Below are 27,641 nucleotides of genomic sequence, written 5' to 3'. Positions count from 1 at the left end.
ACAAGCTGCAAACAAAGGGTCTTCATTTATTTCCTAGGAAAATGGAGCACAGGAGGGAGGGGAAGCTCTGGGAGGGGCTGGCAGCACTGAGCTCCCCCATGCGCTGCCAGCACCTTGCCGTGTATCCTCCTGCCCATCCTCCCAGTGCAACTGAGGGGGCTCTGACTGTTCCCAAAGCTACTGTGCAATTAGAAAGGACACCCATGATGGCTAAGCTATTTCCTACCTGCTGACGACCGCAAAGCAGAGCAGAGAGGATGCTGCAGGCTCTGAGCCCACACCGAGTGATGGGTCATTTATCACTGAAACCACTTTCCTCTCCTTGAAATAAGCTGGGGTGCTTTGCACCAGCAGCGCTGAGCCCTGCTGCACCCTGGGCACCTTCCCCGAACCCTCCTGGTGGCAGCTGAGCACCAGCACCAGGCTGAGCCCTGGGTTTTTTCACCCCTTGGGTGATTTACCTTTGTGCAGACCTCATCTTCCTGTTACCTACTCTCGCAGCAAGAAGCAGTTTGTAAAGCAGAGGTGGCTGCTGGCAGCTGGGGAGCAGCACCCGTCGGGCTGCCGGCTTTGGCTACCGAGGGATGGGAGCTTTGTTTTCAGCTTGCTCGGTGTTTGCATATCTGTTTTATTTTTATACACTACTGAGCCTCCCTTAATCTCTGCTATGGGATCAGAGAATAGAAATTTCTTTTCAGACAGGAAAAGCCCTTTGGATGAAATTCTCGCTGAAGGGTAAACCCCACAGCTCATTTTCTTTAAGTGCCAAAGCGGTTTGCTTAGTCCGTCTGTCTGTCAGATGAGATTGGTCTGTGTTGCCCATCGCCGGTGCTGAGCGCTGCGGCAGTGCCGGTGGCACTGTGGTGGAGCCGCTCTCTGCTCCGTGTCAGCCGCTGTCATTTACACCAGTGCCAAGGCAAGCCTGGTCAACACCTGGTGAAACCCCCCTCGCCCTGCAGCTCTCATCGACCTCCTTGAGCGCAGAAAGTGGGGGTCTCGCTGCCGCCGCACGGACAGGACAGGAGGAAAGGTTTCGTAAGGGCATTTCCTTGAGCTAAATGAGGTGGTTTTGCAGCAGCCAGAGGACTCTGTTAGCGGAGAGCTGCGCTAATTCGTGGGCACAGAACATTTTCTGCTCTGTTCTGTGTCTGAAGAGGCTTGAGCTAAAGTGTGTTAATTTAAAAGTCTAATTGATGCAGCGCTGAGCCTGGCTCCCCATCCCTCAGCAAGCCAGCATCGGGATGACCAAGGGGACAAATCTCATTCAAAGCACAAACAAGAAGTACAGTCATTTCCCTCCTTCCCCCCCTTCCTGCAGTCTCTAGAAGTCTTTAATTTGGATTTTCTTCTCTCTGAAAAGACCATTGACCCCATTGTCTCTTTGCTGCTCTCAGTGCCTGGAGGTGTTGGGGTGCTGGGAGGGGGGATGATGCCGTGGGTGGTGCTTTCATGCAGGACCAGGGTGCAGAGCTGAGGGCTGGGGCCACCTGGCAGCCACGGCTTCTGCTTTGCTCAGAGGTGACATCTTTTGCCTAGGTATTTGTGCAAAACACCCTTCCCTGCAAGAGCTGAGAGCAGAAAGCGGGTGCTTTTGTCCCACCAAGGGTGGGGATCAGTTAGACCTGTTTTTATAGCATCTCTCCAGGGACCGAGGCTGTGCCAGGGAGACCAGCTCTGCTCAACCATGGAGGAGGTGGCTTTGGTGGCACTCATCTTCTGGTTGTGCTGTTTTTTCGGGGTGCGACAGCAGTGGCGTCAGTGCCACCACCGTGTCTTTAAAGGTGTTCCTCTTCCCTCTCTGCAGAGCTACACCAAGAGCGCTGCCTTCATCGTCACCCTGCACCCGCTGCAGAACACCACCACCGACTTCTGGCGGTTGGTGTATGACTACGGCTGCACCTCCATCGTCATGCTCAACCAGCTCAACCAGTCCAACTCCGCATGGGTGAGTGCTGCCGCCCTGGGGACTGTGCTGGGCCCGTGGGTGGCCCTGTCCTGCTCTGACCCCACCGCCATGGCAGTGCTGCAGCCCCTGCCTTGCTCACTCAGCTCCCACTCCTCTGCGAGGGGAGACGGGACTGGCTACAGCACCCAGGGTTTACCCTCTGTAAGCACAGGGCTGGCCAGCTGGAGCCAAAGATACGAGGCAGCAGCAAAGCAGCCTGGCTTCCTTGCGTTGGCGATGGGTTGGCGTTGCTTTACTGTACCATAATCTGTGTTGATGCCTCAGGGAGGCACAAGGTTAACGACAAGTATAACCTTGTTATAAAGAACTGATTTTCATCCTCCTTTTGCAAAGGGGAAACTGAGGCACGTGGGATTTCCCACGTTCATCTCTCGGGCACTGGTGGCGTGTCAGTACGGCTTTGCAAATCAGCCTGTTGCAAAGCGGCTGTCCCGTGGGTTTTGCGGTGTGATGGGATGTGCAGATGTGGTGAACTGGTGGGGGGAGGTGTCCCGTCACCTGGGGGAGAGGGGACAGAAGCTGGGGAGGAGGGGGCCATGCTCAGCCTCACATTAAACTACCTGGAAGGTGGTGTGGGTTCGGGTTTTTAGCAAATGCTCTCTCCATAGCATGGGTTCCTTTCAAAGAGCAGTTACTGTCTCACTCGTCGTTCAAACGGTGCCTTGCCCTTGAAGGGGCACCGTAAGCGTGTTTATTTTTTGGGCAGTATCTGCAAGGTAGCATACTACTGACAGCAAGTGGTCGTCAGCAAGCTTGCAACGCTTGTCGTTTTGTTAAATAAAATTCCTTTAAGTTCGACAGCTCTTTTAAGCCCTTTGCCGTGAGATAAGCAGCAAATCTCCGTGTGGTACGAGAGATTTTCATGGTTGCTCCCTGTCTCGTTCCAACGTATCATAAAGAAGTCATTTACTCTTGAGAATATACCATTGCTGTATGAGGAAACCTAAATGAAATAAAAATGACTAGAAGACAGGGAACTGCTGGAGAGAGTCCAGCGGAGAGCTACGGAGGTGATCAGAGGCTGGAGCATCTCCCTTGGGAGGAAAGGCTGAGAGACCTGGGCTTGTTCAGCCTGGAGAAGAGAAGCCTGAGGGGGGATCTCATCGATGCTTATCAATATCTGAAGGGCGGGTGTCAGGAGGATGGGGCTGGGCTCTTCTCAGTGGTGCCCAACACCAGGCCAAGGGGCCACGGGCACAAGCTGGAACACGGGAAGCTCCACCTGAACATGAGGACAAACCCCTTCCCTGTGCGGGTGCCGGAACAGGGGCACAGGCTGCCCAGGGAGGCTGTGGGGTCCCTTCCCTGGAGACATTCACCCCCCGCCTGGACGCGGCCCTGTGCCCCTGCTCTGGGGGTGCCTGCTCAAGCAGGGGTGGGACAGGGATGAGCTCCAGAGGGCCCTTCCAGCCCCCCCCATTCCGGGATTCTGTGAAGTTCAACTATTTCCTTCCCGCGTCCCGATGGAGCGTGCGGCACACCCTGGTTTGGAGAGCACTGGCTTAGAAACCCGAAGCGAGGAGCGATGTGTGTGTCCTCTGGTGCAGACCGTGTCACAAGCCCAGATGTCTTCAACTCCTGGGTTGGTACAAGTGACATCCCCCCTGTGGATTAGCGTTTTTACCGCTCATGACTTCATCGGGTATGTTTCCGTCTGTGAACCCTGCTCGAATAGTGTTCCTACTCTGATCTGCTTCTCCGTGGCTGTGTGCAGACCTGGAAAGCTCTCAGGTATATTGAAGGTCTCCGATTTCCATAACCCCAGCCACCGACGCAGCAATACCCGTTTTCGGCTCCTCGGGACAAGGCATGAGATGAAGTACATTTGTCCACTGCGTCCCGGTGCCAGCTGCATTGGCTGTTGTCCTCTTCGTCTGCGTACGGATGCTTAACTCGGGAGGCAGAATCACATACTGACCTCTCTGACTCGGGACCTAATTCAGGGAAGCTTTTCACGATCGGGCCGTGCTGTGTCACGCTGCACATTTGCTGTGAACCTACGAAGCGGCGATGGAATTTCTCATGAGCACTGTGGGTGTTTGCATAAATGGCAGTGAAGTGTGGAGCGTCCCCCCAGCAGGAGTTAGAGGTCTGCTCTCAGGCAAACCTGGAATTCCCTGTTCTGTGGGAAGGAAGGAAGGAAGGAAGGAAGGAAGGAAGGAAGGGGATCATGAAGTAGCATCGTGTTTAAACGCTGCGGTGAAAGCCCCTTCTCTAAAGGAAGCCTTAGTCAATGGTGATGGGAGAGGCTGCTCCTCCGTAAGCCCGCTGTGTGCCTCCTGCAGGAGAGATATAGGGCTTTGCCAGCTGCAGTGCTGTAGTTATCCCCAGGTGGGATGCGGGACGGGCAGGAGAAGGCCGAGTCTGCTCCCTGCAGCCCCGCTGCGGCTGGGGGAGCTGGGGGAGGAAGGGGCACGGACTCGCCAAGAGCCATGAGGGGTTGGGTTGGTTTGAGTGGCCCTGGGTGCCGGTGCAGGTCCTGGATCAGCCCCAGCTTGGCCTTTTGCTGGGTTTTGCTGAGTGCGGGGCCGGCGCCTGGGGCCTTTGGCGTTCGCGGGCTGGAGCCAAACCCTTCATGTCCCCGAAGGCAACCCCCCGCCCCGGGTGTCGAGACGGTGACTGTGAGCCTGTAGAGACAGGACAAGACAGCTGGGAAAGGTTTATTACTGAGAACAACAAACAGCGTATCATTACTTATCCCTGTAGTAAGGCATTTCCATCTGCACGGCGCTTACCTGCTCCCCAAGGTCTCTGCTCTTCCTAGTCCAGCCCCCGCTGGGGCCCGGCACCGTCGCCGGCAGCTGCGCTCTTTGGCCCGCAGGCGCAGGTTGGGCAGCAGCGGTGGGTTGGAGCTTGGCTGCGCGGCGGCCCTGGCCTGGGCACGGCAAAAACTGCTACCGGTACGGCCGTGAGAAACCGGGGAGCGCGGGACGGAGGCAGGCCAGCCCCGGGGCCCTGCGCAGCAGCTGGATCTGTCTGCCCAGGTGGAAAGGCGGGGAGTGCCACGGCTGGTGCGAGGGGACTGTCCGGGGCAGGAGGTGCGACAGCGTGTGGAGAAGCCGCGGTGGAGCGGGAGCCGCCTCCCGGCTGCCAGCGGGGCTGTGGCTGCGGCGCCGTTTTGGTGGGGAGGGAGCGGCACTGCCCGCGTGGGCGGCTGTGTCAGCCCGCGGCTCGGGCGGTGCGGAGCCAGGGCTTGCAGGTGTGCGCGTGGTGTTCGCTGCCTCCTCCGCTCCTACCGCCAGCCGGGCATCAGGTCATCGTCTCCTCGGGTGCTCTTCCCTCGCCCTGGGGCCCCGCGGGGATGCAGCTGGGGCTCTCTCTCTTTCCGCAGCACTTTGCGTGCACAACCTGAGGAGGTTGGGGTAATCCCTCCTGACAAAGGGGCTGTAGTAGAAGAGCAGCTACAAAATGCAAAGGAGGGGAGTTAGTTGCCATCGTTGCAAGGAGGAGGAGGGCAGAGATGCGAGAACTAAGCATCTGCATCAGAAGAGACAGACATGGGCATTAAAAAGGGCTCTCTGGGGCATTTTGAACCTCAAGTTTCAGCTGAAAAAAATGTTGGGTTTTGCATTTAGTGAAGTACTAACCACCCTTGTGTTTTTGGCAACTGGGAGCAGAGGAGTGTAGGGTATTAAAAAGCCTAAAAACGGATGGAGAAGCCCAAATACCACTAGTTTTCAGGCACCTCAGCGTGGACACGTTGGCAATAGTGCTGATGCTGACGTGTGTCTTTCTGGCGTTCAGCAGGTGCCACAAGAAGATTTACAGTTTAGATGCAGCCAGATACAGAGCAAGCACAAGAAAAGCGCGATACGATGGGACGGTCTTTCCGTTTCACAGATTCAGAGTAAGCAGAAATGACCAAACTCTGTGTTGTCAGCATTTCTGCTCCTCCGCAATCGTGCATCGAGAATTCCTGAGGATGACCCGCGCGAGGAAATCAGCCCGTTTGCTCCCATCCCCATCTCCTCTCTTGTAAGGGCTTATTTTATCTGAACGTTACCCTCTTGCCCGTAAAGTCCTGAGGGCTCTTCCGCGTGCGGTGGAAGCGACGTACCTTGCCCAGATCAGAACCTGCCGCTGCTGCTGCTCGCAGCTCCTCGATGGAGACAGATACGGGAGAATCCGCTTCCATTTTGCAGAAGCTGTGGAGAAGGAAGCCTCTCATGGAGTCGGTTTCAAAGATCCTCAGGGGTCCCCTCCTCCCCAGCACTTCCCTTCTGAAGAGTCTCTCCGCGATCACGACCCAGTTCCCGCTGTCGCCCCACCAGACTGAGCGGAAGCGATGGCTGCTGACGATCTTCCAGAGTTTCTTGATGAACAGGGAGGCTGCAAACTGGTTGCTCTTGGCAGAGACCTCCTTTGAGAAATAGCGGGGGATGATGGCGGCCTGGGATTCATCAGGCAAACCTTGACAGGCGCCGTCTTCTGCGAGAGGTCCGGTGGCAGCATCCCAGGGTGTTCCCGTGTCACCTCGCGCATGGTCAGGAGAAGCTGAACCCGCCCGCGAGTCGGGCTCCTGCGGGTCAGAAGCCCGGGATGCCGCTGGTGAAGGCGGCTCCATTTCAACGGCTTTGTTCACAGCTTGGCTGCAACTTCCCGCCTGGCCCTTTCCCCGGCCAGCCAGGGCCGGTGCTGCCGGTCAGCGGGACGAATGCCGTGGTGCAGCGGCCTGGGCAGCGCCAGGGGAAGTTCTCTGTCCTCACGGTGACGCCTGTGCTGCATCTCGGTGACATCAGAGCGTGGCACCTGCGTCCCGGCAACAGGAAGCGGAGGAGAGAAGGAACTGCTGAAAAGCCCTGTTTTCTTCTCATGGGGAGAGCAGTTTTGAGCCGAGAAGTGAATCGACTGCGTGTGCAGTGGGAATGCCCTGCTAGGGCAGTGCTGCGTCCCGTGGGCCCTGGGAGGTGGTGCCCAGGGATGGATGGGGACGGCTGCAGCGCTGGGCATCCAAGTGCCCCAGACCTGAAGTTTATCCCTTGGGCGCCTTCCCCCTGTGCAGAAATGCCCGTACCCTCTTCTATGGGATAAGCCCCGCTCTGGGATTTCAGCAGCGCTGCTTCTGTCGTGGCTGTCCATGTACCCTGGGGATGCTCCCAGCTTTCAGCAGGCTCTCCGTGCTGCTCCACAGGATGAACTACATGTGAAACGATACCTAAATGCATCTTGGCAGTGAAATAAAGTTGTGCGCTGTGCCCCGCTCTTTTCTTGGGTTGGGCTCCTCTGCTTTTCTTTGCTGTAGAACCTTTAGAACCCAAACGAGGAACCTCAGCGATGTTCTCTCACCCTTTTGTCAAGCTATGAACCACCTCTGAGTCAGAGGCGGACAACGGTGGGAAGAGTGACTTTCCACTTGTGGATAGTGAAATTGTGAGGGACCAGATGCGTCAGCTGAATATTGCTCAGTGTGGGGGGGGCCTGATGGGCCGGTGGATGTTATGGCAGGACCCCTCTCGACCATCTGCCATAGTCTGGGGAGGTCCCTGCTGAGTGGGAGGTGGCCAGTTTTATTTCCATCCACAAGAAGGGTGTGAGGGTAGAGCCAGGAAACTGCAGAGCTGTTAGTCTGACCTCAGTACCTGGAAAAATGATGGAGAGGGTCATTCTGGGTGCTGTTGAAAGGTGTTTAAAGAACAACGCAGTCACCAAGCAGTGTCAAGATGGGTTCACCAAGGGAAAGTGCTGTTTAACTGGTTTGCTGTCCTTCTATGATAAGGTGACTCTTGTGGTGGATGAAGGGAAGGTGGTGGCTGCAGCTTTTCTGGATCTCACAAGCGTCCTTCTGGACAAGTTGTCCAAATGTGAGCCGAGCAGGTACAGGGTGCGGTGGGCGAAGAACTGGCTGGGTGGCAGGGCTCCAAGGGTCGTCGTGAGTGAGGCTACGCGTGGCTGGGGACCGGTGACCAGCGGTGCTCCTGGGGGCTCAGTCGTGGGAGCGGTTCTGCTCAGTGTGTGCGTCAATGGTCGGGGTGCAGGAGTTGAACGCACCGTTAGCAAGTTTGCTGATGCTACCAAATGGGAGGTGCTGTTGACTGTCTTGAGGGATGAGAGGCCTTGCAGAGGGATCTAGACAGATTGGAGCATTGGCAGTCATCAATGATGTGAACCGGACGAGAGCAACACAGAGCCATGAAGAGTGTTTTCAATTGAAAATCTGAGAAGCAAGTTGTTGTCTTGGCTGTTGCCTCTCTGGGCCTCTGTGAATCCAGAGGGGAGGGTGTCGGTGCAGAGCCAGCACCCAAGGCTGGCTCTGGGCTGGGCGGGCAGGCTCTCCGGTCCCGGTGTGAGGATAGGGCTGGGCACGCTGCTGCATCGAGCCCTGGCTGGCAGCAGCGGTGCCATGAGCCCTGTGGGCTTTGCTCCCCATGGGACGGCCCTGCCTGGCTTCCCTCTGTGTGCAGAGGGATGCTGGAGCCTGGAACGTGGAAGGGCTTTGGCTGCAAGTGTGACTACGGAGCAGAGCAGCTTTGTTGCCCTGGCAGTGTTGCCCGAGTAGTTGGCAGGTCCACCTGGGGGAGGGCGACTGATGCTTCTGCGTGCATTTTTCACCTTGATTCACATTTACCCTTGCGTGCGCTGAGATACCTGCCGGGGACCAAGTGCCCCTTTGAAAACCCAGTGCTGCAGCAGTGCCACCATCTTACTGTCCCTTCACAGTGACCGTCCACCACCTCCCATCTGCAGCACCAACATCAGCTATAAGCTGAACCCAGCTGCAGTGGACCATGGCAGGTAAGGAGGCAGGAAAACTGATTTTATTTCTCTCTGTCAACCGGTTCTTTTATTCCACGGTCCAGAAATGACCTACAGCCTCACAGGAGCTGCCCGCCCCTGTGCCATCGTCCCCCAGGTCCCCGTCCCCTGCAGAGGCCGCTGTCCCCCGGCTCCGTCCGATGGGGACTCTGCCATTTTTCTTCATTATTCAGCCCTGCCTCTCTCTCTCTGGACATCTATTCTTCAGGGATGTCTGTGTTACAATATTTAGCTGGATCTTAAATGTTTACCAGTTTAGGACCAACAGGTAATAAATCAACCTTTACAGCAGGCAGCTCTGAAAGGTGACTTAGAGGGTATATCCCTCACTTGAACTACGTCTTGCCGAAGGAAGTTTTAATATCCAAATTATAGCTCTGAGTCTAGAAGGCTTAGAGATCTTGGAGATTTATAGCCCCTATTAATAACCAATTATTTCTCAAACACGTTTGCCATGCAGTTAGGCCCAAGCCGTTAGATGGCCTGAAATGCTAAATGCCCTGTTAAAGTGTGGTGACAAACATCATATATTTTGTGTTGATGCTGGTTTCCCAGCTGTCACGGTGTGAAAACATTCACATCCTTGACCCTTGGACTGAGCCATCCATCAGTGCCGTGCTGGACATGTGGCGGGGAGCAGGAGCCGCTCCCCAGCCCTTACCAGAGCTGCAAGCTGGGATCGCTTCGACTTGGAGCCATGTCTTGGCCATGGGGCAAGGGGGACTGTCATCCCGCGTTGTGTTGCTTCTGATGGCGGAGCTGCCTCTGAAGCCGGTGGGGTTTTAAAGCAGGCTTGGAGCAGCCCAGCCCTGCTCCGTCATGGTGCAAGATCAGGCCTGTGCTTGCTGGGACTGAGGCAGGGGCCATCCTGCCGCCTTCTGGACCACCAAAGCCCACTGCTGGCAGCATCAGCTGGTGGGTTTGTGCAGCAGGAGAGGGCTATGTGGGTGCTAAGGGGGTGGACCTGACCATTCAGCTTTGATCCCTTAACAAGCTGAGGCCACCTGGCAATGTGCCATGGCCCGTGAGTAAGTCCCTCGGTCCAGCTTCCCATCTGGGGGCCAACCCCCTGTACCAGCCACCCCTCTCAGGGTCTACCACCAACCACTCCATTCCACTAGACATTGCCTGTGATGCACGATGCCCTTTCCCACATCCCAGTGCGTGTCCCTGGACACCGCGAGTTGTGCCTCTTCTCTCCACAGCCCTGTCTGCAGTACTGGCCTGAGCCGGGGCTCCAGCACTACGGCCCGATGGAGGTGGAGTATGTCTCTGGAGCGGCGGATGAGGACATTGTGTCCCGTCTCTTCCGAGTCCAGAACATCACACGGGTGAGTCTCTCTCCTCTGGCTCCATGCGAGCCAAGGGTGGTTGGGGGGGCTTTGTGCGTGTCTGTGTGTGTGCCCGGGTGCCCCCCGGGCTTTGTGCGTGTCTGTGTGTGTGCCCGGGTGCCCCCCAGGCATCTTCCTGGTGTAGAGATCCGGCCTGGGTGAGCTTGTGTGCAGGGGGTGGATCACTTTGTTAGCTGCTGCTTTGGAGAAGGGCTGCGGCATCGCTAAGAGCTTCTTTCCATGGGTGAAGACCTCATTTGGAGAGCAGAAGGATGACATATCAAGTGAGGCCACGTAGTCCTAGAGCTCGGCATTGCCTGGCCAGATAATTCTGCATATAAACTAACTGAATGATGCTGCAGATGCTGGTGTTGTTTTCAGCCTAATCCAGCTCTTCCAGAGGATGCAGGCACAGCTCCCGTCTGTCAGAGAGGAGCCCGTCAAAATGCCACTGGCTCCATCCAACCTTTCTGGAGTTCGTAGCTCCTTGCAAGATTTTAGATAACTCTGTAGGAAGACCTTTCTCATCTTGCCTGGAGGTCCATCTCTGCCTTGCCATGCATATACCACAGGATGGAGAGTCACTGCATGGGCACGGCAGCTTCCCTGGGATGAACAGAGCCCTCTTCCTGCAGGGTGGGAAGATCTGCACAGGTTTTCACTTGTTGTCCTTGTTGCATCGACACTTGGCAGGTTCAGCTTGCCTTTAAATGAGAAACGCAGTGATATTCAGCAGGGACAGGGACTGCAATGAGCAGCCCCATGGGCGCAGAACTGTACGTGGAAAAAAAAAGCTGATTTAACTACAAAAGCTGGCTATGAAGAGGTGGCATCCTTGAGGCCTTTCAATCTCCTGAGGATTGCCAAGAGGCTGAGGCTGATGCCCCAGTGGAGGTCATCAGGCAGATGGGAATTAGGGAGCTTGGAAGGGAGCATGCGGCTTGGCTGACAGCCTGGCTGGGAAGGGTGCTTCGGCATGGGAGCTGGGTCAGAAGAGAAATCCTGATTATCTGGACTGTTAACACGAGGGTTTTGGTTCACGCTCCCCATGGGAGCATCTGGCATTTCCTGGGTGTCCGCACAAAAACATTCACCAAATGTGCTTTGCTGTCAGGTGGTAGAATATACCCCATGCTAAATTAAAATGCAACATGACTGAAATCTCTGGATCTAAGAAGAGATTTCCCCAGTGAGCAGATCGCTGGAGGAATACTGGTAAGCGCATGGAGCTGCTTCTTGCCAAGCCTTGCTGGCTGGAGGGGAGCTGGGTGTTGGGGGGCGTCACAAGTCCTCCAGAGCCAGACAGAGCTTTCATCTGAGCTTCAAAACAGATCCCAGAACTTTCCTTCCTGGGCTGTCAGAGGAGTTTTCTCCTGTTTTAACTCCACTCACTTGTTTCATCTTCCCCCTCTGCCTTCCTGGATTCCAGCTGGAAGCGAAAGCTTGAGCCTAGGGAGGTCACCCCATCCCAGCCATGTCGCCAACCCACATCGGAGCTCCTGAAAAGGTTCAGAAAAGCCCCATGCATTTGGGGTGTGCTGGTTGGAGTGGGCACCAAATGCCCCTGACACCCACCCCCCAGGTTGGGGGGGTCCCTGCAGAGCTGCAGGAATACCCGGTCTTGCTGGTTGGAGCGGTCTGGTGCTCGCCCTCTGCATCACGGATCTGAAATCAGGTGGATGGAGTCTGCCAGATCTGGGGAACCCCCCATCTGTGTCTGATCCCCCCTTTCTCCTCTGATGCGTGCTCTCCACACGTGTGCTGCTGAGCCCCCAGATGTGGTTGGGAGTGCCTGACCCATGGTTTCATCCCTCAGGTACTCCTGATGCCCCGAGTACTTCTGAGCAAGAGCTCCACATCTGCCTGCAAAAGCCTGGCCTCGTTTAGCTTTGCGGATGTAATCTTTCTCCTGCAGCCTGCTAACCAGATTAGATTTCAAAACTAACCAGATTACCAGGGTATTAAGGCACACTTCCACTGCTCCCCGCCTCCGTGGGTGGCAGCTTCTGGTTTACAGTGAGCACAACAAAACACGTCCCCTGGGATCTTCTGCAGGCAAGACAAGGGTGTGATGGAGAAGCCTTGGGGAGGCTCAGGCGTCTGGTGACAGGTTTTGTGAGACACACAGACGGTCTGAGATGCTGTGAGTTACCATAAACTGTGTCAGCAGAGCTTCCCTCAGGTGGAATGGGGTGGTGGGACCAGTGTGAGCTGTGGAGGAGAGGGCTGAACCATCCATCTAATAGCACCAGGAAAGGGATTTCTGCTCTTCCACTACTGTTAATGCATGACAAAGCCCTCTTGCCCTCCATCAAACCTCCAGTGGAGACAAATGAGGGCAGCCCTTGGGTTCAAGCTGATGAGGTTTGCTTTTTCTAGTTGCAGGAGGGGCACCTGATGGTCCGGCATTTCCAGTACCTGCGGTGGTCCGCGTACCGAGACATCCCAGACTCCAAGAAGTCCTTCCTGCACCTCCTGGCCCAAGTGGAGAGGTGGCAGAAGGAGAGCGGCGATGGCAGGACCGTGGTGCACTGCCTGTGAGTGTCAGCTGGCGAGGAGTGGGCTCTGGTGTGGGGGGAGATGCCACCAGCTCACATGTCCACTGTTCTGCCTGGAAATCCTCTAAAAAGGTCTCACTGGCGTGACATTGTCCCCAGATGGTGCTATCTCTCCCACAACGTGAGTTTTGGGTGAGGCACTTTGCGATCACCATGTCAAACCTCCTCCATGAGATGGATGCTCAGCGGGAGTGACGCCTGCTAGCAGCAGCGCCGCTGTTCACGCCGGTCCCCTGCCTTGCGGTGGGGCTCGGCAGAGGTCCCAGCCCTGTCACCACGTCCCGTGCATGTAACCGGCTCCAAAGGGACGTGGCAGGAGCTGTGCAGCTCCCACTGCCTGCTTCTCATCGAGGTGGACATGCTCTCTCCTCCCAGCTGGGTTTGGCTTACACAAACACCCGTGTGTGCTCTCTCTGGATGGGACTTAGCACGTTCGCAGATTCGTAGAGACAGCAGGCGAGCCTTTAATCAAAAATTAATTACAGCCTCGTCCATTTTCATTAGCCGAAGGATAATTTGAGGACATGCTTTATAAAACAGTGGCATCATGTTCTGTCTTCCTCTCCCCGCTCCCCTTTGCTGCCGGAGATCAGATGTGGTGATGTGGGATGGTTTCAGCCCAGGATTTGGGGAGGTACCCAGTGAGCTGTGCGCTGGGTGAAATGTGGGATGGTTCCCCCACCCAGCACTACCCAACAGGTCAACAGCCCAGGGTCACCCTGCGGATGGGAAGAGGGTAGTAGAAGGACACAGTGGCTTCCCCAAGGTCACATGAGGAATCGGTCCATGGCAGGGCTGGAAAGTGAGCCCACATGTCCAAGATCCAGCCCTGATGGTCCAAAAAGGTGTTTTCATGCTGTGTTGTGGCTCTTTTGAGGACTGGAGGGCAGGATCACAGCTCCTGCCACCACGTGGGTCTGGTTCGGGAACCCCAGTTTGGAGGGACAGTGGGGTATAAGCCCCTGCTCTGGGATATCTCCTGGAATGGATAGAGAAAGGGGGAATTAGAGGGAGCAGGGAGGAGCTCTAAAGCCATCTTCTCACCACCAATGCATGTGTTTTTCCCACCAGGAACGGAGGTGGCCGGAGCGGCACCTTCTGTGCCTCCACCATGATCCTGGAGATGATCAAGTGTCACAACATGGCAGATGTTTTCTATGCTGCAAAGACCCTCCGCAACTACAAGCCAAATATGGTAGAGACCTTGGTAAGCACCAGACACCACTGGCATCCACCCCAGCTGCTGATCCCCGTGCATTCCTCCAGCAGGCAGGCGAGGTGCTGGCACATGCTCACCTCCCAAAAAACCTCCTTTCCCATCCCAAAATCTGATTAGTATTACGGGCAGCCTCCTGCAGAGCATGTCTTGGTGAGTGTGCCAGCACCGTGCCGGGGGCTGGGGTGGACAGGGAGGTGAGGCAGCTCTTGAAAGGAGCCTTCATCTTGCCATGCCAACACGTCCTGGGTGTTGATGTTGGGCTTGTCGGAAATCCTTCCCAGGAGTAGTAAGGCAGGTCCGCATTAAGTCATGGGATGTAATTGCGGTTTTTCGGAGGGTTTGCGGTGCCAGGAGCAGCTCTGAGGTTGGAGTCAGACAAATTCCTGTTGGAAATGCAGAAGGGAATGGTGTTTTGAGTGAAATTAATTGGTGGACAAGTTGCTGGGGGCAGCGATGGAGCCATGTTTCATGACGGGGAGGCTGGAGGTGTCAGCGGGTCAGGGTAAAAAGCCTGTGCCCTACTTCAGGCCCTCGATAACAGGACAGGGGAGGGAGCAGGCGCGTGTCTGTCCCCGTGGTGGAGGAATCCAGGTGCCTAGTGGTGTTTTAAAAGCAAGTCAGCTGGAAATGTTTACCCTGTTTAGACTATAAAATCCCTAACTTGCAAAATGAAATGGTTTCGCGGAGGGGATGTGATTTGCATTAGGAATTGAAGTGGAGGAGAAGGTGAGGGAGGGGACGGGGAGCAGAGGGAGGGATGGAGATAATGAAAAGATGATGTGACAAGCATGAAGGCACCAGATCCATTGGGCTAAATTGCAAAGGTATTAAAAAAAGGCAACATTTCACATCAGGACACAAGCGTCCTCCAGCCTCAAATGAACCTGAACCGTCTATTCTGGGAATCCCAATCTACTGGAGTCACTGGGAGGTCGGATCCTCGCCCGGTGTAAAGAGCTGCAGCCCAGCGGAGAGCAGCGGCGCGTAGCAGTTTCCTGCTGCCTGTGCATCTTCCCCCTCTGTTTGCCTGTGGGGTTTATTTTTATATGATGATAGATGGAAACAATCCCTTTTCTTAATCCAAAAAGCATTATGTGCTTTTAATCTAATTTGTCGCAGCCTCCTCGCTTTGAAGCCCTTCTCCCCTGATGCCTGCTCCCACCTGGGCTCTCCGAGCAGCTGCCCACCCGCGCGGGGGATAACTGGATTTTCGTGCCGGTGCTCAAGCTGCCGATGAGGATTTTGGGAGATGAGCTGTCCCCTTTCCCTCCCTGCTGTCACACTTGAATGCTCCCACAATGTCCCAGTGCTCACAGCGGCATCAGAAACCTGATTTTTGGGTTTTTTTTCCCTGACTCTATCTGGTTTTGCTTGTTGGATGCTTGAAGGAGGAACCATCTCATGGGGGTGGGCACTTCCAAGGTCCAGCTTGGATCCCCTCTGGATGAGGGCATCGAGGGCGCCCTCGGTGAGTTGCAGACGACACCAGGTTGGGTGGGAGTGTCGATCTGCTCGAGGGCAGGAGGGCTCTGCAGAGGGACCTGGACAGGCTGGATCCATGGGCCGAGGCCAGTTGTGTGAGGTTTAACAAGGCCCAGGGCCGGGTCCTGCCCTTGGGTCACACCAACCCCAGGCAGCGCCCCAGGCCTGGGGCAGAGGGGCTGGGAAGTGCCCGGCGGAGAAGGCCCTGGGGGTGCTGGCTGACAGCCGGCTGGGCATGAGCCAGCAGTGCCCGGGTGGCCAAGGAGGCCACCAGCCCCCGGGCTTGTGTCAGCCCTGGTGTGGCCAGCAGGAGCCGGGCAGGGATGGGGCCCCTGTGCTGGGCCCTGGGGAGGCCCCACCTCGAATGCTGGGCTCAGGGTTGGGCCCCTCGGGACAAGAAGGCCCTGGAGGGGCTGGAGCATGTCCAGAGAAGGGCAGCGGGGCTGGGGCAGGGTCTGGAGCACAAGTGTGCTGGGGGGCGGCTGGGGGAGCTGGGGGGGTTTAGCCTGGAGAAGAGGGGGCTGAGGGGAGCCCTTCTCGCTCTCTGCAGCTGCCTGAGAGGGGCTGGAGTGAGGGGGGGGTTGGTCTCTGCTCCCAAGTCACCAGTGACAGGTGAGAGGGAACGGCCTCAGGGTGAATCAGGGGAGGTTTAGGTTGGAGATGAGGGGAAATGTCTTCCCTGCCAGAGGGGTCAGGCCCTGGCACAGGCTGCCCAGAGAGGGGGGGGGAGTCACTGTCCCTGGGGGGTTTCCAAAAATGTGTAGACATGGCACTTGGGGACATGGTTTAGGAGACATGGGGGTGTTGGGTTGGGTGTTGGACTTGATGATCCTAGAGGCCTTTTCCAACCTTAGTGCTTCTATGGTTCTTTGTTCTGTGACTCGTACGAGGGCAGGACAGCACAAGAACAGATCACGTAAAGAACAAGGATGGATGAGACTGCCTTCACAAGCCCAATTTCAGTGATTTTTGCTCTAAAACTAGGAGCCAGCCATGTTGGGCTTTCCCTTCATGCAGCTGGGGAGCTACGGGGGAGAGCAAAGGGTGGGAAGATGCTGACACCATCCATAGCTGTCTTGGGAAAGGGAAAGGATGGGAGAGTGAGCCTGGTCTCGCCACAGGCTCAGAGAGGAGCTTTCCTGCTCGCACCGATTGGCTCTGGCCCAGCCATTGCAGGTGGGTCAGACTTTGACCTCAGCACCAAAATGCTCATTTATTTGGTGTTTCCCTTGGAAAATTTGGATTTTTGGAAGTGAAAGCTCCTGGGACTTCCCTTCATGCCTCTCCCCCCACGCAAAGCAAACACCCAGACCAAAACCCTGCCAGGGGTGGAAAATGGCAAATTTTTATCTGCAGCAGGAGAATTTGTGATGAGAAACGTCCTGGCAGCCGGGGCAGGGTGTCTCTGGACAACGGGTGCAGCGAGGCCACGGCACTCGCCTGGGCATGCTGCCCATTTGCAGCCTCCGCTGAACTCAAAAATAAAAACACCCCTCGATTTCATGCCCGTGGTTTTATTTCGGACGCCTCTGACCCCAGACCCCATCAGTTCTGCCACGATCTGATTGACAGATGTCAATCTCTGCAGCGGTCGTGGGGGTTCTGTGGGAGAAGCTGGTCGGTGGAGCCCCGCACTGGTGCTGCCTGGTTTGTACCCTGGTTGTAGTGAATAAACTGTATTTTCACAGTAGCAGGACGTCGCAGTCCTTGTCTGTCCTTCGGGGGAGGCAAAGGTGCCGTGCGCCCCCAAAATGCTGGAAATGCGGTGCGTGCGGTGTGTTTGGACCGGCGGGATGGCTCGTCCCCTTCCCCAGCAAGGGCTGTTTGCCAAGAGCAGAGTTCCTGCCGGCTGTTGCTTCAGCAGGACTGTCACAGGGGACAGGAGAGGGACGCAGCCCTTGGCGAGGGCTGACCTGTGTGTTCGTCCCATAGAACCCCTCGCAGGCTTGTCCTTGGGGCTGTTGAAACTTATTTTGACTTGAAAAGCTTTGGGAAATAGTTTGCTTGGGATCGTAACACCCTCTTTTCTCTCTCCAAACAGGAGCAGTATCATTTCTGCTACGACATAGCACTGGAATATCTGGAGTCCCTGGAGACCAGATAGCACCTCGCCAGGGGAGCGGCGGCAAGGGCTTGCGCAGGGGTCGTGCCAACGTGCGTTTTGCACTCGGACGTTGCGTTAGTGCTGAAGGTGAGGAGGGGAAACAGCAAAGGACCCGACGAGAAAACCCATCAGATCAAGACAAAAAAACGACAGGACGTGGGGACGTGTTGGTGGGTCCCCATCTTCATCCTCTGCTCTCCATCTTTTCTTCCTGCCCCGAGCACATCTGAGCGGCTGGGGGCTGGATGCCATGACTCGTCCTGTCCCGGCATCACTTGGAGTCACGGTCGCGGCATCGGTGTGTGCAGGCCGTGGCCCTGCAGTGCTGCCTGGGCATCTCTAAAGCAGCTGGAGAGGAGGCCAGGGAGGGGAGGAGGTGGACAGAAGGAACCGAGGCTGTTTCCCAGCAGGGAAGGATGGATATTTGGAGAAGAGATGTTGCTTTTTTAATTGTGTGTGTGGAATCGAAGCTGCTGTTCTGAGGAGCCCAGACGGCTGCTGGCAGGTTTTGCCCTTGGTGGGGCCACACTCTGAGCCGGAGCAAAGACCCTGAGAGGAGCTCTTGAGTCTCTGCCCGTTGCACCATCAGTTTGATCTTCGCTTTTTTTAGTTCTGTGAGTTACAACCCTTTGTGCGTCCAGCCCTGGACAGCGCGGGGACGTGGGATGGTGGTGGGATGTGGAGGGCACCGGGCATGTGATGTCCCTCTGCAGGGACTGACCCGGACCCCTCCTGGCACCTTTGCAAAGCTTTTCAAGTGATGGTTCCCCTCTGTCTCTGCACCATTTTCTCCATCTGGAGCAATTAATTCCTCCTAGGCTGACCAAAAGGGACCAGCCCCCAGGGCCATTTTTAACCCTTTCCTAGTGAATCGCTGCATGTGAAACACCTTTGGTGCCCAGAAACAAAATCCTCAGAGCTTGGGTCCATCCCGAATGCCTGCCCCAGGCAGTTGCCCATCGATGCTGCTTGGCTTTTGGTGGGGTTGGTGAAGCGGGACGGTTGGGTTTGGTGGTGCCGTTGCTGTGGGGTGAGCTGTGCCGAAACTCTGAGCCGTGGCAGTGTTTCGGGGCTGGGCATGGGGAGGTCCCCACGCCCCCAGTGCCACCTGGGGCCAAACGTATGTGAATGGTGATTGAAGGTGCCTGATACTTCTCGGCTTCATCCTGCTCTGGTCAGGTGTGAGATGTCACTTTTTCTGTCTGATATTGTTATAATTACAGGCAGGGCTTTCTGCATACGGGGGAGAGCCTGGTTGTAATCAAGCTGTGGTCAGGGTTTTCTCTCCCTGCAAATGGCCTGGAGAAGGTGCAACCAGAGGGATGCAGGTCTGGGAGCTGCCTCAGAGACTTGAGGAACTGAAGGGAGGTTGTTTCTGTCTTGAGGGCCAGGCAGAACCCTTCACAGTCATTTTTTGCGGGGCACGGAGCAGAACAGATGAGAAACTGTCCTCCATAAGCTGGAGGTTGCACGTGGGCAGCCCCATCCTTCATCCCCTCCCATCCTTCATCTCCCCATCCTTCAGCCCCATCTCCCCAGGACAGGGGAAGCTTCTCACCTTGCCTGCCCAGAGGCTGGGCATCCCTCTCCCTGGGGAGTTTCATTTAGATCCATACCACGACTCAGAGCTTTGGAAGATGCCATTTGGCCAGACCTTTCTGCAGCTCGAGGGCCACAGAGCCGAAACAGCTGCGCCCTGGATGAGGAAACCCAGGAGATATTTCCATCTACCTTCCAAGGGTGGAGGAGAACAACAAGATAAATCTCTGCCCTCTCTCCACCTTGGAGGATGTCCCACTCGCTGCCTTCCAGATACCCAGGGGTGGTGATGAGGTTTCAGCAGCATCGGAGGGTTTTGCCCAGACACTTGGTGTTCCTGCGTACTTGCTGAATAATTCACACGGCCTGACAATAACTTATTCCAAGGGCTATACCACATTATTCCCCTTCTTTCTATCCCTGCTGTCTAACCCTGCCGTGCGCCCATGCTGTCTCGTGACTGCAGAGTCTTTTTACCCCACCAGACCCTGCAAAGTGGTCTGGTTATACCAGTACCTGTTAACACCAGTACTCGCATCTCAAGCCTTGACTTGGAATAAATTAGTGTCCTTTTCCCAATCCCCATCTCTCCGTAGATGCGTCCGTGCTGCCCCAGGATGCCACGGGGAAGGCGCTGTGTGGTGGGTGCAGAGTGGTGCCAGGGTGCAGAAATTGTTTGGTTTGGGATGAAAATGGTTGAGCTGAACCTCTGAAATGCCTGGGGATGGATGTTGGTGGCACCATTCAGCCCCAGTGTCTGGGGGCTGGAGAGATGATGCTGCTTCATCGCAGACCCTCCGGGAGCCTGGGCCACCTGCCATCCTCCCTCCGGTGCAGAGGGAGGGAGCATGCCCCAGTGCTTTGCAGGTAAAGTGTTGCCAGAAAGAAAAAAAAAAGGAAAAAAAGAAAGAAAATTGAAACCCCATGTAGTCATAATGAGACCCCAGAGACTAGAGGAGTTGTATATATGTTTTAAAAGTGAGGGGTTTTTGTTTGTTTTTTTTTTTATTTTATATCTTCTTGCTGGCTGTCTCTGGGTTTTTAGGGCATCTCTTCTGAAGGGCAGACTTTGAAATCAAAGTGCTGTAGAAACCAACCGATCTCCAACTCCTACTGAGACGCTCATATGACATGAGGCAAGGACATCCTGTACATAGAAATATATATAGAAATATATATATAAAAATATAAATACTGTTCTTAAGATGGATAATGTTTATTGGTATTACAGATTGGAGTGGTGCTTTTTTTTCTTTTTAATAAAAACAAAACAACAACAAAAAAAGGAAAAAAAAAATTAAAACCGGAGAAGAACACCAAATTGGAACGATTTTGTCTGTGTGAGAAAAAATGACCCCAAAAGCTGGCAGCACCCAAGAGCTGCTGCCAAAAGGACTGGTACCACGAGGCGGCTCCACCCTGGAGGGGGACGGTGTGGTGGGACCGAGGGAGGGATGGCGAAGGAGGAACATGTCCTATGTGGATTGTACCACGCACATCCAGCTGTTGTGAACTGTTTTTTTATTATTATTATTATTATTATTTGCTTTCCTTCCTTTTAAGAAAATCAGTTGCATAAATAAATGTTCCAAATTTGTGATGGCCTCTGGATTTCTTTCGCTGGCTCCGGTCCGGGAGCTGTGATGCAGCGAGCCCCGATGCAGGTACCCACCAGGCAGCTTGTAGAAAACACCTCCATATCGGCCGTATCTTGCTTTTCAGGGGTATTTTGGGGGAGCACATTTGCAGCGTTAAATTCCAGGACTTGCAAAACCTTCACGGCACAGAGGAGTCGTGTTTGCCCGTCACCGCGCAGAGGAGGCTGTGTTGCCTCGTGCCTGCAGGGCTTTGCTGTGTGTTTCCTCCTAACAACGGCACGGTTGGACTGGGCAAGACCTGCCAGCCAACCTGGGTGCCCACAACTTCTTGCAACGCTTCTGATGCAAGTTTTCTGTTGCTGGAAGAGGTGTTACAGAGGAAAAAGTGTGTTTTCCAGCTGGAAAATGAAACCCTATTGTAAGAAAAGCCTTCTGGAGAAGAAAGATCCTGCATTGTCTTCAATGATTTATTTATTACAAAGCAGCCTTCACTTTAATCTGTTGTGATATTAAACACTACCAGTAACACTTGAGTCTTAATTTAATGGAGACCAAGGGGGGAAAAAAAAAATCTAATTGATTTGTCAGGACCGTTTTTCATCTTTAATTAAGGTTTGTGAAGGATGCGGTAATTACATTTTACCAATAAATAATAAAGAGGGGGATAATGCAAATTAAAATCAAGAGCTGCACTTGGGAAGGGCTCTGGGTGTGCCCGTCACCTCTGGCCTGCGGGGTCAGCCCTTGGCAGGGGCGTCCCTGGGGGTGAGCTCGTTGTCCCCCAGCCCGACGGTGCTGTCCTGGAGGGCAGGGTGGCCTCGAGCAGTGGCAGTGCCCGGGGCGCCGGGGGCACAAGCTGGGGTGGCCCCTGCAGCCCTGCAACCTCCTGTGCCCGCGGTGTGGGGGGCTGCAGTGGGCCGATGTCCCCTGCTCGGCGAGGGGCTCCGCACCAGAGCAGCCTCCCAGCAAAGCTGTAGTCCCCAGGCCATCCTGCTGCTGCTTATTCCTTTACCTGCCTGCTTGCTATCCGTGGTGGTGACTGCGTGTAAAAAAACAAGCCTGAAACCAAATCAAACTGGAAAGTATCTGATAAATTTACATCTCTCAAAAATAAGTGAAAGACAGCCTTCTGCAAGGTTTTTGCTGTGTGGCTCCGAGCGCCCGGCTTCCCCAGCTCCCCTGCAGCAAACAGCCTGGCCCCAGGGCACGCAGCCGGGCTGGCCACCAGCTTGGTGGCTCGTCCACCCAGAGCTGCTTTTGATTTCTTCAGTGCCCGGTTTCCCTCCTCCCCGCGGTCCCCTCTCTGCCGGAGCCAGGGCCTCGCTCTTCCCGAGCTGTATTTCAGCCGCAGCTCGTTGGGCACTTGCTGTCACCAGCCACTAATGATGAAAAAACCTTTCCCCCTGGTTTTATGAAAGCCATCATTCCATCGGCTGGTCCGTAATGAAGAGAGAAACAGCAGCTGCTCCCAGGGGCCCTGCGCCCACCAGGAATGATGAATTGCCCCTTCGCTGCTATGCCCCATTACAGAAAAAAAAAAGGAGCTGTTTCTGCAGGGACAAGGGTGGTGGTGGTTGGGTTTGGTGGCTCTCTGAGGCCCTGGAAGCTTGGGGAGGTGGGTGGCATCACTTTCCCTCCTTGCTTCATCCCTGCAATATGTCAATAAGGCATGGGCAGCCCAGGAGGGTCAACAGGTAACCGGCACCGTCCTGCGGAGCCGGGTCAGGGCCACGAGTCCGGGTCCCTGTCCCATAGCGACGTCTCACGGAGACGTCCCTCCTGTCCCAGCTCTGGTTCATCAGCGTGTCCAGGTGAGTGATGTGCTGGGGGGTTATCCCGGGGATGGGGATGAGGTGGGGACGGGATGGAGCGAAATGCCTCTTTCCCCGGTCTGCAGAGCTGCCGAGCCAAGGGTGCCTTGGCTGCGGGCGCCCGGGTCTCACTGCCGCGCTCTGCCAGGCACAGGCAGATAGAAGGCACTTAAAAAGAGCACTTTGCTTTTCAATAACTAATCCAAATGTGCCATCCAATGCCCAGCTTTTGGCCTTCGGGAATTATGCACCAACTCAATGCCTGCTTTGCGCTGTTATCTGCAGTACACACCCCCTGGTAGACCTGGGAATAATCTCCCAAAGCCAATGTCATGGTATTGTTGGAGGCGACCTGGGTACTCTTGTTCTGTTCACAGGCTGGTTCCCTAATTCAGGCTGACAGACAGCGCTGGATGTGCTGGGGGACCTCAGCTTCGGCCCCCGGCTGGTGTCCAGCAGTAGTTGCAGAGGTGGGATCTCTGGTCCCCTTGGCCCCCTTCCTCCTTGCCTGGAGGGGTTGCTGTTCCCAGTGGATGCTCTGCTCTGTCCTCACCAACCCCACCATGACCATCCTGCCCTGTACAAATGCTCGTTGGTGTTCCCCATGCTTCCAGTGCTTCAGGCAAAGTGGGTCCCTTCCTGGTGTGGGGGTCCTACCTGGGGCTCTCAGGTTTTGGCTTGTTCCTTTTTACGTGGCATTTTAAAAGTTGTCTCAAGTCAAGAGTGAGGGCAAAAGCGGGGCTGGGGGGAGAGTGTGTTAAAACCCTCCAGATAAACCTTGGCAGATTAATTCATTAAAGTGAAACCTGAATTCAATCAGTTACAGTGGCCCATTTATCACCCATGATGTATCTGTGAGGCCAAGTGCTGTCCATGGCTCAGGCTGGGCAGGTCATCGCCATCCTTGGAGACCAAGTGTGCTGGGGGGCGGCTGAGGGGGCTGGGGGGGTTTAGCCTGGAGAAGAGGGGGCTGAGGGGAGCCCTTCTCGCTCTCTGCAGCTGCCTGGAGTGAGGGGGGGGTCGGTCTCTGCTCCCAAGTCACCAGTGACAGGTGAGAGGGAACGGCCTCAGGGTGAATCAGGGGAGGTTTAGGTTGGATGTGAGGGAAAATGTCTTCCCTGCCAGAGCGGTCAGGCCCTGGCACAGGCTGCCCAGAGAGGTGGGGGGGTCACCGTCCCTGGAGGGGCTCAAAAAATGTGTAGACGTGGCACTTGGGGACATGGTTTAGGAGAGATGGGGGTGTTGGTTTGGTGGTTGGACTTGATGATCCCAGATGCCTTCTCCAACCTTAGTGATTCTATGACTCTATGATCCTCTCTCTGATCCCCAGCCTCTGGAGACCCTGCCGAGCATCAACACTTCCCAAGTTCATCCAGTGGGACCGGAATGGGGACATGTGTCATGCTTCCGTCCCTGGGCCAGCTGTCCGCCCTTGCTTTGCAAATGAGCCCAACAGCCTGGATTGGTCATGAGTGGTTGGTCTCAAAGGCACCAAAATGTGGCCCTGGGGACGAGCGGGTGGATGGGAGGTGCATGCTGGGCGCTGGGGTGCTCCTCAGGCTACACACTGCCTTGTGCTGACGTAGGGCTCACAGGTAAAAAATTTTAACCCCAGTTTATATCTTACTTCTGTGCTCCCAGCAGCAGCAGCACCAGAGCTCACCTCCGAAACTGGGAGCTGGAGCGGTCCAGGCAGGCGAGCCAGGGTGCCGCACCAACCCCCCCATCCAACAGGGAGCATGTTTCAGCTCCGTAACTCAGTCCGTCCCACGCAGATATCACCGGTTATTCTCAGCCCTTGGCCCTCTGGGTGTGTGCGGAGATGGCGAGCTCCCAGGTCCGGAGCATGATCCCAAAATCCAGGAAAGCCCCAAACCAGCCAGGGTTTCACCTGAGCTGCTCACGGGACTTCTCTCTTGCTGTGATGGGGAGCTGCCCAGGAAAAGGAAAAGGAAAACTCTGCTAACATTATCGAAAGAAAAAAGGAGCCCGCACATCCTACCATTTCTGTGCTAAGCCCAGGGCGGTGCCTGACGTCCCGCGTGAGCAGGGTGGGATGCCGGCAGCAGCCTGGTCCAGGCTGGGATTTATGTCTTTGCTGAGCAGCGGCTGTGGGAGCCAGAGCCTGGAGGAGGAGGAGGAGGAGGGTGAGACATTTTTGGCTTGATGTTTCCCCCTCACCTACTGTTTTGGTTGTTAACGTGAGGCTGCCTTAACCCGCACAGCAGCGAGCTGGGATTTCCCGTTGGAAAAGTGCTTTGCTGAAAATTCTTTGCTCACCTCTTGGGCAGCTAAAAGCAGCCAGAGCTTAAAACGCAAGCAAAAAGCAAGAGCAATTTGTGGTCATGATTGGTTTTATAGCATGAACTGCTGATAAGGATCCTGCACATCCTCCTCCTGCTGAAATTTCCCTAAATTCTTGACTTGCAGGAGAAAAAAAGGAAGCCAGTCTAAAATTGAGCGATTTCCATAAAAACTGGTTCCCTGGGGAGAAAGTACGAGTTAGTACCGATGTTGCTCAGTTTGTTTTTTGCAAAGAAGTGTGCGGAGGGCCCCTGGGTGGGATTACCTGGTGGGATGACCTCGGCCCCACAGCCAGCCCAGCTCTGCAGGGATGCCCACAGCACATCTTCCGTGGTGGGCGCAGGGAGCCGAGGCTGAAGGGCTCCGCCAGGACCTGTGCCGAGCGCCCCGTGCCCGTGCGGTGAACCAGTGGCACAGGCACCACACTTCGCTGGAGACTTCCCATCTCTCCAGTGCTACAAATGCAGCAGAGTAATTTATTTAAGTAGCCTTAATGGTACTGTAATCTATATGCTGATAGTGTCACCTCTAAATGTTCCATCAAAAGGCTCAATGGGAAGAATTCGTATTTCAAAATAAATATTTCCTCACGGTGTGCAAAATATCTAATCATGTATTTATCCTTAAGTACTTCCAAAAGTCAACATAATTATTCCAGTCCCATTAAGTTTAATTTGCAGTAAATTATGCATTTAGCTTTAAGTTGAGGTTGCTGGTTAGAGTCAAGATAAAGCTCTTGCTATTTATAAAGCAGTATTTCAGCAAGGAGATAAAATACAAAGGGCTGGACAAGAAAATCCTGCTTGGGAAATTTGGGGAGAATTTCAAATCGGGAGGTTAACAAAAAAAATCTGTAGAGTGAGTGTCTAATCAAACGTGTGTAAGCACATTCAGTGAACTAAAATGAACTACCAAGCAGCTTACAGGGCTTGGGCTGCCAAAAGAATTTTCCTCAGGATAAAAAATTTGTTATTTTTCTCAGGACGTGGTTTTGAAAACCAAATGAATCATTTAACTTTCCTCTTAGTGTTGTGTTTTAGAGGTTTACAGGACAGGGCAGGTGTTCCTGCTGGAAGAGGTAGCTTTTATCTGTGATTTATCTGTGGTCTCGGATGTCCCTGCAGATTAACAGCAGCGGATAATTGGTCGTCCCCTCCCTGAGCAGCCTGAAGCCCTTTGAGTCAATAGGAGATCTCCGATGGCCAACGACGGTGCTCGGTCTGCCCTTCCACGTTAATGGTTGCCAGAGTCACACCTCCATGTGCTGGAGCTGCATCTCCATGTGCTGGATTCATGTCTCCATGTGCCAGACCCTCTGCACTGCAGGGTCAGCAGCCAAAGGACATTTTGCTATCCAGTCCCAGGAGGTGAAGGCGGCCATGGGAGGACTTTCAATCCCAAAGAGATTGCGTTGGTGGTGCTGGTGGCTTGAAAAATTGCCCGTTTGCTGGCGGGATAGAGGGTGGTCCCTTGGGTGAGGCAAGAGCGGAGGGGATCTGGGTCGGCTCCTTCGTTTTGTTGGTGGTTCTTTGGGGGACTTTCAGGATGACATCTCTCCGTGCTTCACCTCTTCCAGGATGACCTTGTCTGGAGTTGGTTGGCTGCTCCCCTGTGCACGGCATCGCTGGGGAAGGGCTCAGGGCAGTCCCCCGTACCGGGCAGAGTATCTCCCATCACTCACTGTCACCCTGGGGACAATGATCCTGCCGTCCCACCGCCCTCCCCGGCTCTGACAGAGCTCTTGGCCAAGGACAGCACAGTGCTTAGCAAAGCAGGACTTGCTCAGGGCGCCTGGGATGTTGTTGCTGCCCATTAAAAAGGGCTCAGCTGGTTGGTAAAGCTGCCAGATTTCTAAAGAGGAGGCACTCAGCCGTGTCTGAACTTCGGGCGTCTCTTGGGGGCAGTCAGACATGAATGCACCCAAAATTACCAAGGACATTGGAAAATGAGGGCCTGAAGCACCCCTGCAGGGGTGCACGGTGGCTGCAGCCAGGTCAGCAGCAGGGTGAAACTGTCCCTGGGACTCAGGGAAGTGGTCTGCTGGGAGCTTAGAGGTTGCGGCTGAAAAATCAGCTCAGCCCAGAGGCGTGAGTTTGGGGAGGCTTTGCCTGCAGCAGTGGGGTTTCGGCTGAGCGCTGGGGGGCTCAGGCACATTTCTGTCCCCGTGGTGGGGTGGGAGGTGCAGAAAAACACCCTGTGCGTCGGCCAGTCGAGCCCACGTCCCCACGCCTGTGCCAGCCCCCCGCCGCCAGCCCCCCACCGCTCCGTTCGCACTGATTTTTCTCTTCCTCGCGCCGAGCCCTGAAGCTTTTTCGCTGCTGTTTGAGTGGAAGTTCCCCGCAGCTCCCCTGGGGTGCCAGCGCTGTTTTTTTTTCTAATTTGAGACATGAAAAGCTGTGCCACCTCCCTGGCACCTGATGGGCTGTGTACTTTGCCCCGTAGACCTCGAACCTGCCCCGGCTCGAGCTCCGCCGCGGCGCAGCAGCGGGTGGGTTCGAAGGGCTGGCTTTGAACTTGGCTGTTGGTCCCCCGCGGGTCGCAGTGTGGGCTCGTGGCGGCAGCCTGTCAGCAGAGCAATCATCCTCTAATGAAACAGCACGCGAGCACCTCGGGCAGCCCACGCCGGTGCTGCCTATTGATTAAGTTTCACCGTCCTTAAATGGATGGTGTTAAAAAAAAACACAGAAAAGGGTATATATGGAGCAGCTCGTCTCTCCCTGTTGTGTGGGACACTTAATGTGGTTTGAAGAGGGGTTGGCTGGCTCAGTGTCTCTGGGATTTTTGTTTTTATAAAATCAAAACTGATTAGGAATGTCTGGCTGGGAACTAGGTCTAATAGCCCGTCTGTTTTGTTCTGTTTTGTCTTTTCCAAGACTAGCTTTACAGCGAGAAGTGTCTAGATCGAGGCAGGGAGGCTGGAGTGGCTGCAGGAAGGGCTGGGAAGGGGGAGGCTGTCCCCGAGCTCTGACCCGAGGA

At 55.1% G+C, this 27,641-nt stretch overlaps 2 protein-coding genes across 2 annotated transcripts in view; one reads left to right on the top strand and one right to left on the bottom strand.

Annotated features, from left to right (window-relative positions):
• The window catches only part of PTPRU (protein tyrosine phosphatase receptor type U), a 76,198-nt gene extending 55,648 nt beyond the window's left edge, over nucleotides 1–20,550 (top strand). The window contains exons 26-30 of the mRNA XM_075115133.1: nucleotides 1,805–1,945; nucleotides 9,925–10,050; nucleotides 12,430–12,587; nucleotides 13,680–13,815; nucleotides 17,351–20,550. Of these exons, the coding sequence (XP_074971234.1) occupies nucleotides 1,805–1,945; nucleotides 9,925–10,050; nucleotides 12,430–12,587; nucleotides 13,680–13,815; nucleotides 17,351–17,413 (624 nt within the window). The 3' untranslated portion in view covers nucleotides 17,414–20,550. The remainder of the gene's footprint in view (nucleotides 1–1,804; nucleotides 1,946–9,924; nucleotides 10,051–12,429; nucleotides 12,588–13,679; nucleotides 13,816–17,350) is intronic.
• LOC142066977 (heat shock transcription factor, Y-linked-like) lies at nucleotides 5,178–7,234 on the bottom strand. The gene is made up of 2 exons (XM_075115135.1): nucleotides 6,024–7,234; nucleotides 5,178–5,367 (listed from the first exon to the last, which is right to left on the bottom strand). Exons 1-2 carry the CDS (start codon nucleotides 6,528–6,530, stop codon nucleotides 5,221–5,223), a joined length of 654 nt encoding a protein of 217 aa, XP_074971236.1. The 5' UTR covers nucleotides 6,531–7,234; the 3' UTR covers nucleotides 5,178–5,220.
• Nucleotides 20,551–27,641: the final 7,091 nt, after the last annotated feature.

Source organism: Phalacrocorax aristotelis, chromosome 20 (genome assembly GCF_949628215.1).
Source record: "Phalacrocorax aristotelis chromosome 20, bGulAri2.1, whole genome shotgun sequence".
Taxonomy (NCBI): domain Eukaryota; kingdom Metazoa; phylum Chordata; class Aves; order Suliformes; family Phalacrocoracidae; genus Phalacrocorax; species Phalacrocorax aristotelis.
The sequence above is the reverse complement of the archived record's forward strand: the minus strand, read 5'-3'. Positions and strand labels throughout refer to the sequence as shown.

Coding starts and splice junctions, on each gene's coding strand:
- LOC142066977 (XM_075115135.1), bottom strand. CDS start 6,530: ATGGAGCCGCCTTCACCAGCGGCATCCCGGGCTTCTGACCCGCAGGAG. Junction 5,368..6,023: donor CAGGTTCTGATCTGGGCAAG/GTACGTCGCTTC, acceptor TGCATTTTGTAG/CTGCTCTTCTACTACAGCCC.